This window comes from Hemibagrus wyckioides, linkage group LG15, assembly GCF_019097595.1.
Source record: "Hemibagrus wyckioides isolate EC202008001 linkage group LG15, SWU_Hwy_1.0, whole genome shotgun sequence".
In the NCBI taxonomy this organism is placed as follows: domain Eukaryota; kingdom Metazoa; phylum Chordata; class Actinopteri; order Siluriformes; family Bagridae; genus Hemibagrus; species Hemibagrus wyckioides.
The window spans coordinates 22,717,707-22,737,568 of NC_080724.1; the positions used below are offsets into that span (position 1 = coordinate 22,717,707).

General features: G+C 41.7%; 1 protein-coding gene across 3 annotated transcripts in view; it reads left to right on the forward strand.

Moving 5' to 3' along the window:
* LOC131366008 (nuclear receptor coactivator 3-like) overlaps positions 1-13,658 on the forward strand; it is an 83,138-nt gene extending 69,480 nt beyond the window's left edge. For 2 of the 3 annotated variants that reach the window (XM_058410063.1, XM_058410064.1), the window contains 15 exons: positions 741-827; positions 1,873-2,013; positions 2,213-2,360; positions 2,466-3,007; positions 3,097-4,169; positions 4,260-4,371; positions 5,795-6,010; positions 6,101-6,203; positions 6,796-6,967; positions 7,139-7,474; positions 7,555-7,659; positions 7,788-7,998; positions 8,098-8,281; positions 12,164-12,302; positions 12,775-13,658. In XM_058410063.1, coding sequence (XP_058266046.1) covers positions 741-827; positions 1,873-2,013; positions 2,213-2,360; positions 2,466-3,007; positions 3,097-4,169; positions 4,260-4,371; positions 5,795-6,010; positions 6,101-6,203; positions 6,796-6,967; positions 7,139-7,474; positions 7,555-7,659; positions 7,788-7,998; positions 8,098-8,281; positions 12,164-12,302; positions 12,775-12,786 — 3,581 coding nt within the window. In that variant the 3' untranslated portion in view covers positions 12,787-13,658. The remainder of the gene's footprint in view (positions 1-740; positions 828-1,872; positions 2,014-2,212; positions 2,361-2,465; positions 3,008-3,096; positions 4,170-4,259; positions 4,372-5,794; positions 6,011-6,100; positions 6,204-6,795; positions 6,968-7,138; positions 7,475-7,554; positions 7,660-7,787; positions 7,999-8,097; positions 8,282-12,163; positions 12,303-12,774) is intronic. The other variant, XM_058410065.1, reaches the window with a different exon arrangement.
* The last annotated feature ends 6,204 nt before the right edge of the window (positions 13,659-19,862 follow it).

Consider the following 19,862-nt stretch of genomic DNA (forward strand, 5'->3'; position numbering starts at 1 on the left):
CCGAAGATTAACAGCTAACCCAAGGCTGATGGAATACCTACCTAAAATAATAAATGAATAAACACACACAGTTGCCTTACAGCTGCAGAGGAGTCCTCACATACATATAACAGCAGAAGGCACAACACATACAAAACATTTTCCTTCCTAATAAAACACTCACCTGTGTAAATAATACTTGTGGAAATATTTTTAGGTGCAGCAGATGAACCAATTAGTTCAAATGAACCAGATGAATCACATTAATCTTACACTACATACGCACAATCAGTCATGATTAGTTATGAGTTACAAAATGACATTCAATGACTTGTAACATAATCCACACAGTCATATGGTATACAGTACATACACACACACTCACATACATATCAGCCACATTGTGTAATCACACATTCACGCACATCTAGATTTGAGATTCAGTACTCAGTACCAGCCTGAATGAAAACACTATGATTCAAATGAATCAGTTTAAACTGTTGTGTAGTACAGCACACACTCAGTGAATCGGCTGATTAATAAACATGTGGACAACAGATTTTTGCTGCTAGAACACGAGGAAGGACAGGTACTAACATGATGATCTTATTTGAAATATCACAGTGGTATAAGAGGAATAAAACACTTGGGGATGTGGTGTTCTGGGGAAAAAAATCAACTTAATTCATCTAGCTATCTTGGTGTTTGTTTAGTGTTTATTATTGTAATGTGTTTGTGTGTGTGTGTGCGTGTTTTCTCAGACCTGCAGTCATGTATGATCTGTGTGGCTAGACGTGTGACCACGTTGGAGAGAACCGAGAGCTTCAACACCAGACACGATCCTTCAGGTCCGAACCAAGTCACAAAGTTCTACATTTTTAATGGCTTTTATATTTTTCTTCTTACTTTTATCCTTAGATGTAGAAAATATGAATAAATGGGATTTGGGTTCAATAATACAGTGTGTATTTGTATATGAATCAATTGAGTCAAATAAATCATATGAATCAATTGAGTCAAATAAGACAGGTGATGGATTTCCATATACCACCAGCGTGTTTCAGAGGAATTCAAACCGCATAGAAGATTTAATAACAGCTAACCAGGGCCATGAGTGTGATGGAAAATACCTAAAATAAAAAATAATAATGAATAAATATTTAAGTTACAGCTGCCTTTACACCTCCTGCAGAGGAGTTTCACATTTTAACAGCAGAATGTAAAACATACGCAGAAACATTTTCCTTCCTAATAAAACACCTCAGAATTGTGATGAATTTAATACTTGTGGAAATATTTTGAATATGTCTGGTACAGATGAATCAATTAGTTCAAATGAACCAGATGAATCACATTAATCCATATAGGTGTCTACACAAATCAGTATAGATTAGTTGAGTCAAATGAGTTATTTGATTCAAAATAATCCAACAGTTAGGTGTATTTACAGTGTAATTCAGGTTAGATTTATATGGCACAATATTGATGAATCAGTTGAGTCATGTAAACCAAATTAATCCAGTTAGACAGGTGATAGAATTCTGTATATTCAGTACCGATTAATTAACTGAATGAAATCGACTATGATTCAAATGAATCAGTTTAAACTGTTGTGTAGTACAGTATCTGTGAATCGGTTGAGTTTAATAAACTGTGTGGGATTTGCAATAGATTTTTCTCTTAAATGAAACAGATGAATCAAACGAACCCAGTGGGATTTCTAATAATTTGCTGTATGTATGAATCATTTGAATCAAGTGAATAAATGAATCGAACGAATCCACTTGAGTAACTGGAATCACTTTAACTGGAAATCAGTTCATTATGCAACAGTTATGTGAGCAGAGTGTAAGCATTTTATTGATTGGTGTGTGTGTGTGTGTGTTTAAACAGGCAAACTGATTCAGATAGACCAGAATTCCCTGCGTGCCTCCATGCGTCCAGGTTGGGAGGACCTGCTGAGACGTTGTATACAGATGTTTCTACAACACAGTGATGGACAGCCTTGGTCAAATAAACGGCACTACCACGAGGGTCAGTACGATACCACCAACAAGTCAGGATCAGGAAGTTTTTATATTACAAAAGAATTAAAGAAAGGGTGAAGTTGTAATTTGTCTGAAATGACTTTTTAAGGTGCTTAAGATGTTCTCACTTTCAGGTGAAAACAAAGAAACTTTATAAAACCTTGTTAAAAACTGTCTGTGATTTTTGCCCCTCTCTCTTCCCCCAGCCTTCCTCCACGGTCATGCAGAGACTCCCGTGTACAGGTTTTCCTTATCCGACGGCACCCCCGTCACAGCGCAGACCAAAAGCAAGCTCTACCGCAACCCGATGACCAACGAGCCCCAGGGTTTCATATCTACACACCTGTTACAGAGGTGACTGACCGACAAGCTTCACGCAGACTTGACACACTTGTATACGCCATTGTATGTATATAGTAGATGGACATTTGATAAGAGTTCCTCGTTATATTCTCGCAGGGAGCCCAACGGCTGTCGCACCAACCAAAGTGGTGGCATGATGCAAGGCGGAATGAGGCAGCAGGGCATGGGAGGCACTAACCCCAACGGCCAAATGAACATGGGTCCCGGTGGAGGCATGGGGATGGGGGGCATGGGTGGTATGGGAGGCATGAGTATGAATCGGGGTTATGGCATGAAGGACACGGGGCACATGGGTCACATGGGTGGTGGGGCATCCATGTATGGGGGCAGCATGGGCAATCGAATGATGCAGATGAATCAAATGAATCAGATGAGTCAAATGGGTCAAATGAATCCAATGGGCCAAATGAATCAAATGAATCCCATGGCTCAGATGAATCCTATGAATCACCCTGGTCCTGGGATGCAGCATCAGCATCAGCAGCCTCTCTTCCAGGCGTCAGGAGGCTACGGCCTCGGAGGCATGAACAGCCCTTCTCAAAGCAGCCCGGGCCTAAACGGACCTCAGCAGGGTCTCCTCATGTCTCCACGCAACAGAGGAAGTCCAAAAATGGTGCCCAGCCAGTTCTCTCCAGGAGGTAACTGAAAAGGGTGTGAAAGCAGGACTTAGCATTGCTCATATGCTAACGTTTACATTGACGTTTCTGCTACATCTCCTTGTTTACAGGCATGCATTCTCCCATAGGTCCAGGCAGTGTTGGAGCATCAGGAGGTGGAAGTGGAACCACCTATTCCAGCAGTTCCCTCAATGCTCTTCAGGCCATAAGTGAAGGAGTAGGTGCCTCCTTGCCATCCACCCTGACGTCCCCTTCTACAGCACACAAACCAGACAGCTCTCCAAGCATCCATTCCTCCTCCTCCTCCCAAACCTGCAAGCCTGGACATGGGGACTCCAAAAGCCCAGCAGGAGCCTACAGTCATGGAACTGGAGATCAGCACCACCCCATGCATCACCACCATCACCACAGCCACACCCACCAATCAGAGAGTAGCAGTGCCGACCGACCGGACAGCCAGGCTGGTGGAGGCGGCAAAGAGGATGCAGCCAACGAAGTTGGAAATGCTTCATCCGAACCTCCTCGCAAGATTCCAGATGGAAAGGGACACAAAAAGTTGCTCCAGCTCCTGACCTCACCCACTGAGGAGCTGGGACTCGGGGTTGGAAGTGGACCTCCTGGTCCTCCATCAGGAGCTACCTTGGAGGGCAAGGATCCGGGATGCGTGACGAGTCCGTCTTCCACCGGCGTCTCCTCGTCGACCAATCAGAGCCAGGTTCTCGGAGCTGCCGGTGGAGGACCCTCTGAAGCTCTGGGCTCTTCTCACTACACAGCGTCACTACAGAAAAAGCACAAGATCCTCCACAAGCTGCTCCAGAATGGAAACACACCTGATGAAGTTGCGAAAATCACCGCCGAGGCAACGGGTAAGGCGATGCTCGGCCAGGACACGGGCGCCGCTGGAGGAGAAACGGGAGGCGCCAACGCAGGACCGGGGGGAGTCTCTGGAATGTCTGAACCCAAGCAAGAGCAACACAGCCCCAAGGAGAAGAAAACCAACGCCCTGCTCCACTACCTCCTCAACAACAAAGACGACTCCACCTCCAAAGAGGCCAACGACATCAAACCAAAGCCAGAGGATCTGGAAGGGAAAGGCGTGACTGGAGGAAATGGTGGCGCTCCTCTCAACAGAGGAGTGCAGGAGAACATGGAGGGCAAGATCAAATCAGAACCTCCTGACGAGGTGAACTACTTCTGAACTACTCCTGAAACTCTGAACCTTTAATCTGTTCTGATCTTTTATAAAGCTGCTCTGTATCTTCTGTTTGTATAGCTGGACAGCATCCTTGGAGGCCTGAGAGGTTCTGGAACAGATTTCCCAGAGCAGGGGGATGCAGGAGGTGCACCGGATGGAGGGAATAAGCCTCACTCATTTGCCGACGATGGTAAATAATCCTATGATTTATGTGTAATATATATATATATATATATATATATATATAATATATATATTCCCATAATGCAACATACAAAAACTGTACAGGATTTTCAAACCTACAGGGAAAAAGTCTGCAAAACTAAACTATTGCTAAAATATTTTTTACAAGCTGATCTATCGATAAAGACAGGATGGGAAATGGAGTGACCGGTCTACTTTTATATAAGTGATAGTGGTTGTTGGATATTTTACACTTTAGGTGCGCATACATCAGAAAATGAAAGAATTTCTCTAATTTTATTAACGAAAGTGACATCCTTCATCACTGTGACCCTGACCAACCTCAAGTGCTTACTGAAGCTGAGTAAATAAATGAACATTAAATGCTGAATTATTAAAGTTTAAATCATCACAGTGCACTGTGAGTACTGGAGCCACTTTTACACACTTTTATGAGCATGACTGTAGTGGATAAAAACAGATTTATTTCCGTCTCTGCAAATAAATCTTCATTGAAAAACACCCAAACAAGGCTGCAAACCTTTTTAATAAAGTACACCGGTCAGGTATAACATTATGAGCACTGACCGGTGAAGTGAATAAGACTGAGTATCTCCTCATCATGGCCCCTGTTAGTGGGTGGGATATATTAGGCAGCAAGTCAACATTTTGTCCTCAGAATTGATGTTAGAAGCAGGAAAAATGGACAAGTGTAAGGATTTGAGCGAGTTTGACCACAAGGGCCAAATTGTGATGGCTAGACCACTGGATCAGAGCATCTCCAAAACTGCAGCTCTTGTGGGGTGTTCCCGGTCTGCAGTGGTCAGTATCTATCAAAAGTGGGCCAAGGAAGGAACAGTGGTGACCCGGAGACAGGGTCATGGGCGGTCAAGGCTCATTGATGCACGTGGGGAGTGAAGGCTGGCCCGTGTGATCCGATCCAACAGACGAGCTACTGTTGATCAAACTGCTGAAGAAGTTAATGCTGGTTCTGATAGAAAGGGGTCAGAATACACAGTGCAGGACGGGTCAGGGCTGTTTTGGCAGCAAAAGGGGGACCAACACGATATTAGGCAGGTGGTCATAATGTCTACATAATGTCTATAATACACTTGCTGATCAGTGTACATGCTGCACTTTTTTATCAGATACAATATAACTAAAGCATAAAAAATAGCCCCATAAAAAACAATAGCATCCTGTAGGAAATACCTTGTGTGAACGCACTCCATTTGCGTTATTTAAATAGAACAAATACATAAATAAAAAAAAGCAGAAGTTAATTGAATTAAATGATCTGTGAAATCTAATCAGGTTGCAGTAACTTAAACTAATTGATAACATTTATTTTATATGGTCTTGAACTCCGTGTCCTAATAAACTCCACAGGAAGCTTGATGCACATCTACATTTCCGTTGTGTTCCTCCAGGAACGATGAACAGAGGAATGGGAATGCCGGAGCGCTCACCCATGGGTCCACCCGGAGACTGGGGGATGCCGCGGTCGACCGGTAGCCCCTCCGTCATGCATCCTGCCGTCGATTCCTACAACTCCAAGGGCATGATGGGAGGAGGACCCATGGTGAACAGGTCCAACAGCGTTCCTGGAACCAGGTCCATGCTGCAGCAACAGCTGATGGATATGGGTACAAAGGGTTACTGTAACTCTCATCTAATCTAATTGTTTGTGTGGATTCAGATGAAGCAGGTGTGTGTGTGTGTGTGTTCCTCCTTAGGCTCCAGTGATATGAGCATGGCGATGGGGCCATTCAGCCAGCAGCAGTGTCCAGACAGTCAGTCTCCTTCCTGGCCAGACAGCATGATGGGGATGGACAGCAGGTCATTTGTCCTCCTGAACATACTTCACTCAGAGGCTGATCTCTTAAACCCGAGCGTGTTTTTCGGCTTGATTTAACCGCAGTAAGGTCAGACTGAAATGTAGGTTATGGTTGTAAAGACGCTCACACAACCTGTGGAATGAAATTCTACACACTGATAATAAAAACAAACGTGCACCTCGAGGAGACGCTTCGTAACGAGACGTCTGATTTATCTGAGAGTGAATGCTTTCTGGATCAAAGGATGAAAGATGCGTAAATGGACAACAGGAGCGCTTGGTCAGATTTTCCTTCAACACAAACACCACACTGAGGTCAATTCAATACATCGAAATAATAAATGATAAAATCGGCTACATCCCACATACACAATACCGTTTCATCACCTCCGTTTAGTATCTCATGGCTCCATGAAGTTGTCATGTGTTCATTTTTAAATTAAATGAAGTGCTGATGTAGAAACGTGTCTGAGACGTGAACTACGTGAACACAGGTGTAGCTGCCGTGTATCCCGACTCGTTCCCCATGTATTACTGTAACTTGTGTTATTCATCTCAGCGCTATATATAAAGGATGTGTGTGTGTGTGTGTAGGCGTCAGTTTGGAAATGCTCTGGATGAGCTGTTGGTTCCTCCCTCCACCTCTGAGGGTCAGAGTGATGAGAGAGCTCTGTTAGATCAGCTCGACTCTCTGCTCAACAACACAGACGTTTTGGCTCTGGAGGAGATCGACCGTGCCCTGGGCATCCCTGACATCATCAGCCAGGTGTGTATGTGTGTGTATGTGTGTGTGTGTGTGTGTGTGTGTGTGTACAGCTGCGCATTTCTAAAATGTTGAGAAACAGTACTGTCAGAGCTACTGTTATAGGAAACTAATCACCTTCTGACCACAATCCAGAACTCAACACCAGTCCCCCCCCCTGTGTCCCTGATTTAGGGTCAGGGTGGAGAGCTGCAGCCCGAGCCCTTCCCCACCCAGGACCCGTCCATGGTGATGGAGCAGAAGCCCATGTACCCCCAGGGTTACCCCGGACCCCCATCAATGCCCATGGCCTCCGGTTACGGTGCCAGTCCCATGCAGGGAGCTCCTCCCCCTGCGCCCTACAGCCCCATGCTCAACCAGATGGGGCAGCAAGGGAACTACCCCGGGATGGGCGGCATGGGGCCGATGGGGGGCATGGGGCATCCACGCGCTGCCATGATGAGACCCAGGATGATGAGCGCCACCAAACCTACACGCCTGCAACTGCAGCAGAGGCTACAAGGACAACAGGTAACACACACACACACACACACACACACAGTATGTATACAGTAGTTTATTGTAAGTTAAACGTTATTATCTCTGCTCAGTTTATGAGCCAGGCTCGGCAGGGTATGGGCATGAAGATGGAGAATCCGGGTGGAGGAGGAGGCCCTGGGATGAGACCTGGCATGCAGCCAGGAATGGGAGCCCAGGTAGAGGCTTTAAAACACACACACACACAACACAATGTATAGATTATAGCAATGCATTGATGGCATTATTTTCTCTCTCTCTCTCTGTCTCTCTCTCTCTCTCTGTCTATGTGTCTCTCTCTCTCTAGCCGGGTTTCCTGAATGCTCAGATGATAGCTCAGCGTAACAGAGAGATGCAGATGCGGAGACATAGGATGATGATGTTGATGCAGCAGCAGGCAGCAGGTGGAGGTTTCAGTCCTCCGCCCAACGTCACGGCCCCCACAGGGATGGAGGGCATGGGGGGGCCGGGGATGGGCCAGCCGGGGCAGCAGCAGTTCAGCTACGGGGGAAGCTACGGTGAGGAGCGGATTAATGTGACAGCATGCAGGGTTTAGCCATGAGAGAGTCCATTTTATACATTCAGCCACACGTGTTAGAGTTTATACGTTTTTTCAGGAATGGGTCAGCAGGGTGATCCGTCTTTCGCCCCCGCCGGAGGTCCGAGCCCACCCAACACCATGATGCCAGGCCGTATGGGGCCTCCGCAGAACCCCATGATGCAGCAGCACCCACAGGGCGGCCCCATGTACCAGAGTCCTGAGATGAAGGGCTGGCCTCAGGGAGGAATGACACGCAACAGGTGAAGCTTCTCGGACACAGCAGCATCCTGTCCACTCTAATCATCTCCACATGCAGCTCTACTGTATAACCTCAGTGTTTCCTGTATATCCCACAGTGTTTCCTGTATATCCCTCAGTGTTTCCTGTATATCCCTCAGTGTTTCCTGTATATCCCACAGTGTTTCCTGTATATCCCACAGTGTTTCCTGTATAACCCACAGTGTTTCCTGTATATCCCTCAGTGTTTCCTGTATATCCCTCAGTGTTTCCTGTATAACCCACAGTGTTTCCTGTATATCCCACAGTGTTTCCTGTATATCCCACAGTGTTTCCTGTATATCCCTCAATGTTTCCTGTATATCCCACAGTGTTTCCTGTATATCCCACAGTGTTTCCTGTATATCCCACAGTGTTTCCTGTATATCCCACAGTGTTTCCTGTATATCCCTCAATGTTTCCTGTATATCCCACAGTGTTTCCTGTATATCCCACAGTGTTTCCTGTATATCCCTCAATGTTTCCTGTATATCCCACAGTGTTTCCTGTATATCCCACAGTGTTTCCTGTATATCCCTCAGTGTTTCCTGTATATCCCACAGTGTTTCCTGTATATCCCACAGTGTTTCCTGTATATCCCACAGTGTTTCCTGTATATCCCACAGTGTTTCCTGTATATCCCTCAATGTTTCCTGTATATCCCACAGTGTTTCCTGTATATCCCACAGTGTTTCCTGTATATCCCACAGTGTTTCCTGTATATCCCACAGTGTTTCCTGTATATCCCACAGTGTTTCCTGTATATCCCACAGTGTTTCCTGTATATCCCACAGTGTTTCCTGTATATCCCACAGTGTTTCCTGTATATCCCACAGTGTTTCCTGTATATCCCACAGTGTTTCCTGTATATCCCACAGTGTTTCCTGTATATCCCTCAATGTTTCCTGTATATCCCACAGTGTTTCCTGTATATCCCACAGTGTTTCCTGTATATCCCTCAATGTTTCCTGTATATCCCACAGTGTTTCCTGTATATCCCACAGTGTTTCCTGTATATCCCACAGTGTTTCCTGTATATCCCACAGTGTTTCCTGTATATCCCACAGTGTTTCCTGTATATCCCACAGTGTTTCCTGTATATCCCACAGTGTTTCCTGTATATCCCACAGTGTTTCCTGTATATCCCACAGTGTTTCCTGTATATCCCTCAATGTTTCCTGTATATCCCACAGTGTTTCCTGTATATCCCACAGTGTTTCCTGTATATCCCTCAATGTTTCCTGTATATCCCACAGTGTTTCCTGTATATCCCACAGTGTTTCCTGTATATCCCACAGTGTTTCCTGTATATCCCACAGTGTTTCCTGTATATCCCTCAATGTTTCCTGTATATCCCACAGTGTTTCCTGTATATCCCACAGTGTTTCCTGTATATCCCTCAATGTTTCCTGTATATCCCACAGTGTTTCCTGTATATCCCACAGTGTTTCCTGTATATCCCACAGTGTTTCCTGTATATCCCACAGTGTTTCCTGTATATCCCACAGTGTTTCCTGTATATCCCACAGTGTTTCCTGTATATCCCTCAATGTTTCCTGTATATCCCACAGTGTTTCCTGTATATCCCACAGTGTTTCCTGTATATCCCACAGTGTTTCCTGTATATCCCACAGTGTTTCCTGTATATCCCACAGTGTTTCCTGTATATCCCACAGTGTTTCCTGTATATCCCTCAATGTTTCCTGTATATCCCACAGTGTTTCCTGTATATCCCACAGTGTTTCCTGTATATCCCACAGTGTTTCCTGTATATCCCACAGTGTTTCCTGTATATCCCACAGTGTTTCCTGTATATCCCACAGTGTTTCCTGTATATCCCTCAATGTTTCCTGTATATCCCACAGTGTTTCCTGTATATCCCTCAATGTTTCCTGTATATCCCACAGTGTTTCCTGTATATCCCACAGTGTTTCCTGTATATCCCACAGTGTTTCCTGTATATCCCACAGTGTTTCCTGTATATCCCTCAATGTTTCCTGTATATCCCACAGTGTTTCCTGTATATCCCACAGTGTTTCCTGTATATCCCACAGTGTTTCCTGTATATCCCACAGTGTTTCCTGTATATCCCTCAATGTTTCCTGTATATCCCACAGTGTTTCCTGTATATCCCTCAATGTTTCCTGTATATCCCACAGTGTTTCCTGTATATCCCACAGTGTTTCCTGTATATCCCACAGTGTTTCCTGTATATCCCACAGTGTTTCCTGTATATCCCACAGTGTTTCCTGTATATCCCACAGTGTTTCCTGTATATCCCTCAATGTTTCCTGTATATCCCACAGTGTTTCCTGTATATCCCTCAATGTTTCCTGTATATCCCACAGTGTTTCCTGTATATCCCACAGTGTTTCCTGTATATCCCTCAATGTTTCCTGTATATCCCACAGTGTTTCCTGTATATCCCACAGTGTTTCCTGTATATCCCTCAATGTTTCCTGTATATCCCACAGTGTTTCCTGTATATCCCACAGTGTTTCCTGTATATCCCTCAATGTTTCCTGTATATCCCACAGTGTTTCCTGTATATCCCACAGTGTTTCCTGTATATCCCACAGTGTTTCCTGTATATCCCTCAATGTTTCCTGTATATCCCTCAGTGTTTCCTGTATATCCCACAGTGTTTCCTGTATATCCCACAGTGTTTCCTGTATATCCCTCAATGTTTCCTGTATATCCCACAGTGTTTCCTGTATATCCCACAGTGTTTCCTGTATATCCCTCAATGTTTCCTGTATATCCCTCAATGTTTCCTGTATATCCCACAGTGTTTCCTGTATATCCCACAGTGTTTCCTGTATATCCCACAGTGTTTCCTGTATATCCCACAGTGTTTCCTGTATATCCCACAGTGTTTCCTGTATATCCCACAATGCCGTTCTCTCTGTTAATAGTGGTGCTCTCTCTCGTCATCTCTACTTAAAGAGAGTGATGCAGCGGCACTTTAGTCCTTTATCTTGTCCAGCTTCAGTATTCATGCTAACGCCCTGTATGTCGCACTGGTCATCTTTTAGGCCGTTAACTAGCCGATCTGATCTGCACTGGACCTTCACTGGGTGTTAGAATAAATATTCCTCTCTTTGTGTTGTGTGTATTTGTAATGATGAGTGTTTGTGTTGTGTGTATTGTGTTTGTGTGTTGTGTGTATTTGTAATGATGAGTGTTTGTGTTGTGTGTATTGTGTGTGTGTGTTGTGTGTATTTGTAATGATGAGTGTTTGTGTTGTGTGTATTTGTAATGATGAGTGTTTGTGTGTTGTGTGTATTTGTAATGATGAGTGTTTGTGTTGTGTGTATTGTGTGTGTGTTGTGTGTATTTGTAATGATGAGTGTTTGTGTTGTGTGTATTGTGTTTGTGTTGTGTGTATTTGTAATGATGAGTGTTTGTGTTGTGTGTATTGTGTGTGTGTGTTGTGTGTATTTGTAATGATGAGTGTTTGTGTTGTGTGTATTGTGTGTGTGTGTTGTGTGTATTTGTAATGATGAGTGTTTGTGTTGTGTGTATTGTGTTTGTGTTGTGTGTATTTGTAATGATGAGTGTTTGTGTTGTGTGTATTGTGTGTGTGTTGTGTGTATTTGTAATGATGAGTGTTTGTGTTGTGTGTATTTGTAATGATGAGTGTTTGTGTGTTGTGTGTATTTGTAATGATGAGTGTTTGTGTTGTGTGTGTTGTGTGTATTTGTAATGATGAGTGTTTGTGTTGTGTGTATTGTGTGTGTGTGTTGTGTGTATTTGTAATGATGAGTGTTTGTGTTGTGTGTATTTGTAATGATGAGTGTTTGTGTTGTGTGTATTGTTTGTGTTGTGTGTATTTGTAATGATGAGTGTTTGTGTTGTGTGTGTAGTTCGTACCCGCAGCAGGCGTTCGCGCAGCAGGGCTCGGCCACACCCTACGGCTCCATGATGATGAACGGTGCTAACGCGGGTCACATGGGGCAGATGAACATGGGCATGATGGGAAGGATGCCCATGGGCCCTGATCAGGTGAGTGAGGTCATGTGATGTCAAATAAAGAGTCTTATTACACTTTATTTATAAAAATATCTCCACAAGTCTCTGGTTATATAAACAGGGTCATCAGGGTGCGAAAGTATTTGCACCCACTTTTTTTAAAGACAGTTTAAACAAGTTCCAGGGTCATATTGTTTATTATTATTTATTATTTAGTCGTATCGTTATCTATTATTTGCTTTATTTTTTTTCATTTGTAATCTTATCAGCTATACTTCCCTTTAAATAAATGTTTACTGTTTTATGTTTAACAATTTTTTTTTACCTTTAGCAGTTTTATTTGTTGTATTCTTGGACATATTATAAGAATTAATTAGTTAGTTAATTAATTAATCCATTTATTGACTAATTAATTTTATTCATTCATTTAATGATTGATTTAATTTGTCTCAAATCCTTCTTTAAACTCATTAAACCTCTTCCTGTCTGTCGTTCTGTCTCACAGAAATATTTATGAAGCGGACGGAGAGATCGCCGTCGCAATAGAGACACTGTGAAGCTGATAAAACGTAATAAACACCTGAATGGATCAGAGCTTACATACGAAACTAAGTGTAACACAGTGTAAATACACACACACACACACACACACACACACAGCGCTGTAGCCCTGGATTGGTCTACATCCTCTGTATCTGTCTCTGTCCTGAGAATCTGTTTCTCTCTGTTTCTCATCAAAAGATCAAAACTGAACAAATGAGATGTTTGGAGGAACGCAAAGACGACACATCACACACTCCTCCCTCTCTCTGTCTCTCTCTCTCTCACACACACACACACACACACACACATATTTTTGCGAATGTACGTCACGCCGTGTCGACCATCTGGATGTAAGGTCACCTTCTGTCCTGTTAAAGGTACGACGAGAGAGAGTGAGAGTAAAGGAAGCTGTGATTGCACTTTAACGCAAAATCAGAGCTGTTTCACGCCGTCAGGAGTGTTGCAATATTTTTTTTTGGGGCTCATTTTTAGCCTTATCGGAGAAGCGAGGGATAAAAGAACCGGACTTTCTGCTCGTCCTCCGTCGGAGCGGATGATCACGAATCACGAAAACAGCAGGCACAGACCGTGTGTTTTATTCCGACTGAAGCAATAAAATCTCCTTTCACTGGATTCTGCGCTTTTTCAGTGGAACGCTTCTGCAGTATTACAAACATCCTGATCAGTCACATGACCTGCTTATCTTTTCTTTTCTTTTCTTTTCTTTTCTTTTCTTTTCTTTTCTTTTCTTTTTTTTTTAAATGTTCCCGTCTCTTTATTCCGTTAGTTTGTAAATACGGTGCTCTTGTGTATTATATCTGCTTTTGTAGGACACACACACACACATATACACACATATACACACACATATATACACACACAGATTTTGCAGAACGTCAGGCTTCGTATTTAAATTGCGGCTCTTCTGCTTCACGCCTCGTTATTTCCATAAACTGCAGGGTTTTAAAAAATTTTATTCTTATTTTATTCGTCATTTCTTAACTTTAAATCCATCACTTTTTTATTTTATTCCTCAGAAAAAACAAAAAACATAATGTAAACCCCATGCACCGTTCACACAGATATGATTTATTAACCATTTCCTGTCGTTTCCTGACAAAATTAAAGTCCTGGATTTCTGATTTAATTTGACGTGGGTTTTTAGAGGGTTTTAATAAGAGAGAATATATATATATTTTTTTTTAAATCATTTAAATAAATAAATAAATTCACCAGTTCTGTTAAATGTATTCATTATAAGATAAAAGTTCATGAGATTAATCATACAACCTCTAAATATTTAAATAAATAAACAAACAAACAAATAAATAAAACATTTCATTAAAATTAAAGTGTTTATTTATTTATTTAAATATTTGGTTTATTAATAAATAAAACAATTTAATTTAATGTTAACATTTGTGTTTTATTTCTTAATTTATTGATTTAAATATTTGATTTATTAATAAAAAAATAAATAAATTTAATTTAATGTTAAAACTAAAGTGTTTTAAAAGCTCAGCACATTTTACTGGACTTTTTTTAAATAATTTTTTATTTAACTTTAACATTAATTCATTCATATTTTTCTATTCTTATATAAACTCTTTATTTTATGTAAATTATGTCATGTTTTTTTATATACATGTTTTGCTTCACTTTTCACTTTAAAAAAAAACAAGAAATGAGATTTAGCCTCCATCTGTTCTGTTACACACACACACACACACATACACACACACATACACACACACATACACACACACACACATACACACACACACACACACACACACACACATACACACACACACACACACACACACACACACACACACACACATACACACACACACACACACACATACACACACACACACACACACACACATACACACACACATACACACACACACACACATACACACACACACACACATACACACACACACACACACACACACACATACACACACACACATATACACACACATACACACACACACACATACACACACACACACATACACACACACACACACACACACACACACACATACACATACACACACACACATATATACACACACATACACACACACACATACATACACACACATACACACACACATACACACACACACATACACACACACACACATACATACACACACACACACATACACACACATACACACACACACACACACACCTACACACCTACACACACACACACATACACACACATACACACACATACACACATACACACACACACACCTACACACACATACACACACACCTACACACATACACACACACACACACACCACTGCAGCAGTAACACAACGGTTCCGTTATTATGATTTGCTAAAAAAATAAATATTTAAGAATATTCAGCAGAATATTTAAATCAGTGGAACTCCTTTCTCTCCTTTTCAGAATCTTGTAGCATATTTCAAGGGAATGTTTATAACATCATTTCTAGCAGGTTTACGTAACATTTTAACTAATCATTTTTTAATATATATATATATTCTTATATTTCTTATGTTTTTTGCAGAATTCTTTGTGTAAATTATTTTTCCTCATTAAAGGCCAGATGATTCATTTCCTCCTTTATTTTTATTCTACTTTTTTTTTCTTCCTTCCTCAAAAATTTACATTTAAATCTTTTCCAAAAAGATATTTTTTCCCCCCCGTATTTTATGATCTTTTTCAAATTCTCTGTGATTTAATGAACATTATATTAATGTGTTTGTGTTTTTTTTGTTTTGTTTTTTTAATTTTCTGGCCAGTGGACAGTTCTATGATAAAAGTTCAGTGAGGAAACAGAATTTATTATTATTTTTTTTTTTTTTAAAGATCTGGTCAGATTTGGGCTTTTATTTGGTTTGTAATGATCGTGTCTGGTTTCTCGGGATCAGAATTTGTTCCTTGTTCTTAACAGAAAAGTTGAAAAACACATCACGATCAAATCTCTGTGCAATCTGTTCTCCAATAGCGAAGTCGAGTAGATTTTATTAAAAAAAAAAAAAAACTTGACGAGGGGGTAATACACACGTGCGTTCTCCGGGGCAGGATGTAAATTATTAGTGCATTTCTCATGTTTCTTGATGTTAATATTGATGTAAATAGAAATTTCTATTTAAAACATCTTCACGCTTTCCTGTTTTTATTGCATCACTTCTGCTTTTATTTTTATTATAGACTAAACTGCAAAATATCAACTTCTGATGAACAAATGAATGAACATCACTGCATTTCATCACAGCAAGGGAACACTTTCTTATACACGATGTTGCCAATAGTTTTGGGACGTTCCTCCAAACCATTGAATTCAGGTGTTCCAATCCCTCCCATGGCCACAGGTGTATAAAATCCAGCACCTAGACATGCAGACTGTTTCTACACACATCTGTGAAAGAATGGGTCTCTCTCAGGAGATCAGTGAATTCCAGTGTGGTACTGTGATAGGGTTCCTCCTGGGCAATAAGTCCATTCCTGACATTTCCTCACTACTAAATATTCCACACTCAACTGTTAGTGGTGTTATAACAAAGTGGAAGCAACTGGGAACAACAGAAACTCCAGAAAGTTGTAGACCAGGTACAATCACAGAGCAGGGTGTCTATAGCTACAGACCTCCAAACTTCGTGTGGTCTTCAGATTAGCTCAAGAACAGTGTGTAGAGAGCTTCATGGAACGGGTTTTCATGGTTGAGGAGCTGCATCCGAGCCTTACATCACCAAGTGCAATGCAAAGCGTCGGATGCAGTGGTGTAAAGGGTTGAACTCTGTACTTTTAAGGGTACTGACCGAATTACGTCGGTACTACAGAGTATTCACATTAAATCAATCAGTGCCAAATTTCAGTACCCGAGAACACATCTGCGCGAGAGTACGTTAGAGAGAGAGAGAGAGAGAGAGAGCGTCACCCCGTGACCCGACGTCACCCTGCGACTCGGTCAAACCCAACGACGGCTAACCGAAACGGTTCACTGCGCGTGGCTGCATTTTACAGAGTCAGATGTAGACAACGCTATCTGCAATATCTGTCATTCTAAACACAAGGCTGGTCATGGCAACACATCTGACCTCAGGAAGCAGCTCATTAAACACAACCTGGATTTAAAAGCTGAAGAGTGGACTGTATTCACTCAAGGAGCACAAGGAGCTGCAGCTAACACACCTGCCCGAGTCGAACCCCTGGACGAGGAAGACGGAACATTAAGTGATGACACCTTCAACATCTTCAGCTGATGAATTAGCCTAGCTAATGTGATAGGTTGTTGTTGGAGAAAACAACATTTTCATGGTGATGGGTGGTGTTAATGTAGTGTTTTACTAGCATCAGTTAACAATTCTATAGTTAATGGATCGAAATTCTGTACCGGGCCGTTTACAGTTAAAAAAACAGTAACGTTAACGTTAGGTGAGATGTCCGAAACAGAAATAACAAGATGTTGACATTAAGAGGTTTGGACTTTTTTGTTTCACTAAAATAAAAGATACCATTGAGTACCGGTACCAAATTACAGATACTGTACCGGTAAAAATGTGAACAGTAACCCAACCCTAGTGGTGTAAAGGACACTGAACTCTAGAGCAGTGGAGATGTGTTCTCTGGAGTGACCAATCCTGCTTCTCTGTCTGGCAATCTGATGGACGAGTCTGGGTTTGGCGGTCACCAGGAGTAGTGCCAAGTGTAAAGTTTGGTGGAGGGGGTTATGGTGTGGTGGTGTTTTTCAGGGGTTGGGCTCGGACCCTTAGTTCCAGTGCTTCAGCTTCATACCAAGACATTTTGGACAATTTCATGCTCTTTGTGGGAACAGTTTGGGGATGACCCCTTCCTGTTCCAACATGACTGCACACCAGTGACCAAAGCAAGGTCCATAAAGACATGGATGAGTGAGTTTGGTGTGGAGGAACTTGACCTTAAGAGAGCCAGACCTTCTTGTCCAACATCAATGCCTGACCTCACAAATGCACACACACACAAAAACAAATAATTATCATAAGAAATAATTTATGAAGTATGTTTATGTGGAGCCTTGTTCCTGTCCATGAGCTGTTCCTGTAGACCTGCTCCAGCCTCAGAGCTGCTGCGGTTACACAAGACCCATTTCAACGCTCTGTCACTCAGGATATACAGGAAATAGGAAATTGTGTCTTGTACATGTGTGGAGTTCTGCCTTCACTTTAAACCATTTTTCTCGATAGTGCAACTTTAAATCTTTTAAAGAAAATAACAAACATATATATTTATCTTTATCAGAAAATGGAGTTCATTCAGCTCTACTGTGAGGAAGGACGTTCATATGGTCAGTGTGATGCTGGATATACTGATAGCAAAACACACCTGAAGAACGCAGGGATGTTCGGAAGAGCAAACTATTCCAGATTAAAGGATGTAAGGAGCGCTATAAGAGCAGAGCTGTGTTCATACACACACCAATCCACTTTCTACTGCTGCAGCTACTGCTGGACTTCCTGTAGATCCTGAGTGACCGATGTCTTGTCCAATCAGAGGGAAGAATTCCATTCGCAAACTATACCTACCTTTTCCACTTTGTCTGAATCGTCCTTTTTGGATTTGTTATTGTATTTTGCACTTCTTGACCACTGTAGTTTCTACTGGGTGTGTTTACCTGTGTGTCCAGCAGGGGGCAGTGTCACTCAACTGTTTCTTGTATTACAGCTCAGGGAGTGAGGTAACAGCCTGGATCGACTGTAAAGACTAAACCCTGCAGTGAGGAATTCTCTCTAATCACTTATCTGAATGATCAAACATCTTGGTGAGACTCTGAAGACGTCATTATTTCTAAAATCATGCCTTAAACGTCTTCTCCATCCTTCATTCTCTACTCATCATGAACTAATCACCACACAGGATCATTCACATGTTTGTTTATTTAAATATCAGGAACAGCTCAGCTTGTGTAATGTTTAACGTGATTAACGAGACCAGGCATCGGTCATCACAGAAGAGAATCCAGAGCAGGAAGTGTTGACCGTATATGGACAATAGAAAGAGAGGGGAAAGAGTAATAGGAGCTCAGAGTCACTGAAATGTCCAGATTTGTAAAAGTTGTTGTTTTTTGTTTTTCAGAATGATTCGAGTTGCTGCTGGTGCTCAGGAGTTCAGAAGTCGAGGCTTCATAGAACAGAGAAGAGAATGTACTTAAAAAATAGTAGAAGTCATCAAGTGACCGCTTTAATCTCATTAATGACCTGTAGGTTGAGTAGATGATTTATACTGTAACCAGGAGAACCTTTTATCTTCATAACATGAGCTGGTATATCAGATGTTTCTCACGGATCTGACGTCCTCTCTCTCTCTCAACCCTAGCTGTCGTTTCTCTCCTCCTCAGTCTGCCTCATGACCTCATGACCTCATGACTCGGTTCCCCTTCACACATTAAACATTTTGCTAGTGCCCTGAGCGACACACTCGCCCGCAGCACTGACCGGGATTCTTCTGCTGCTTGCACAAGACGCTGAACACAGCAGTGTTTTGCAAGAAGCAGCAGGAGAATGAAGAAACTGCCTCAGTGATGATTTTTTTGTAAGTTTATGGGATTATGTTGTCTTCATTTTTTTTCAACACAACAAGCAGGAAAATCCCCATACAAATTTTATAATAAAAAAGAAGAAGAAGAAGAAGAAGAAGATTGATTGATTGATTGATTGATTGATTGATTGATTGATTGATTGATTGATTGATTTATTTATTTATTTATTTATTTATTTATTTATTTATTTATTTATTTATCCCAATCCTAGTACTGTAATAGTAACAACTGACAGTTTTACATTTTTATTAAATTAAGGAAGGAAGGAAGGAAGGAAGGAAGGAAGGAAGGAAAAACAACAAACAAGAAGTGAGAAGCATTAACTGCCATGGAGGAGAGGAAATGTGAACAGGAAGCGTTGCCCATATAAGGAAACTGTTTGGAGTAAAAAGCAGTTTGATTTGTGGCTTATTTTATTTATTTAAAATGTAAAAAGAACAAGTTTCTGTGTGTCTCTGTTTTTTTTTTAATCTGAG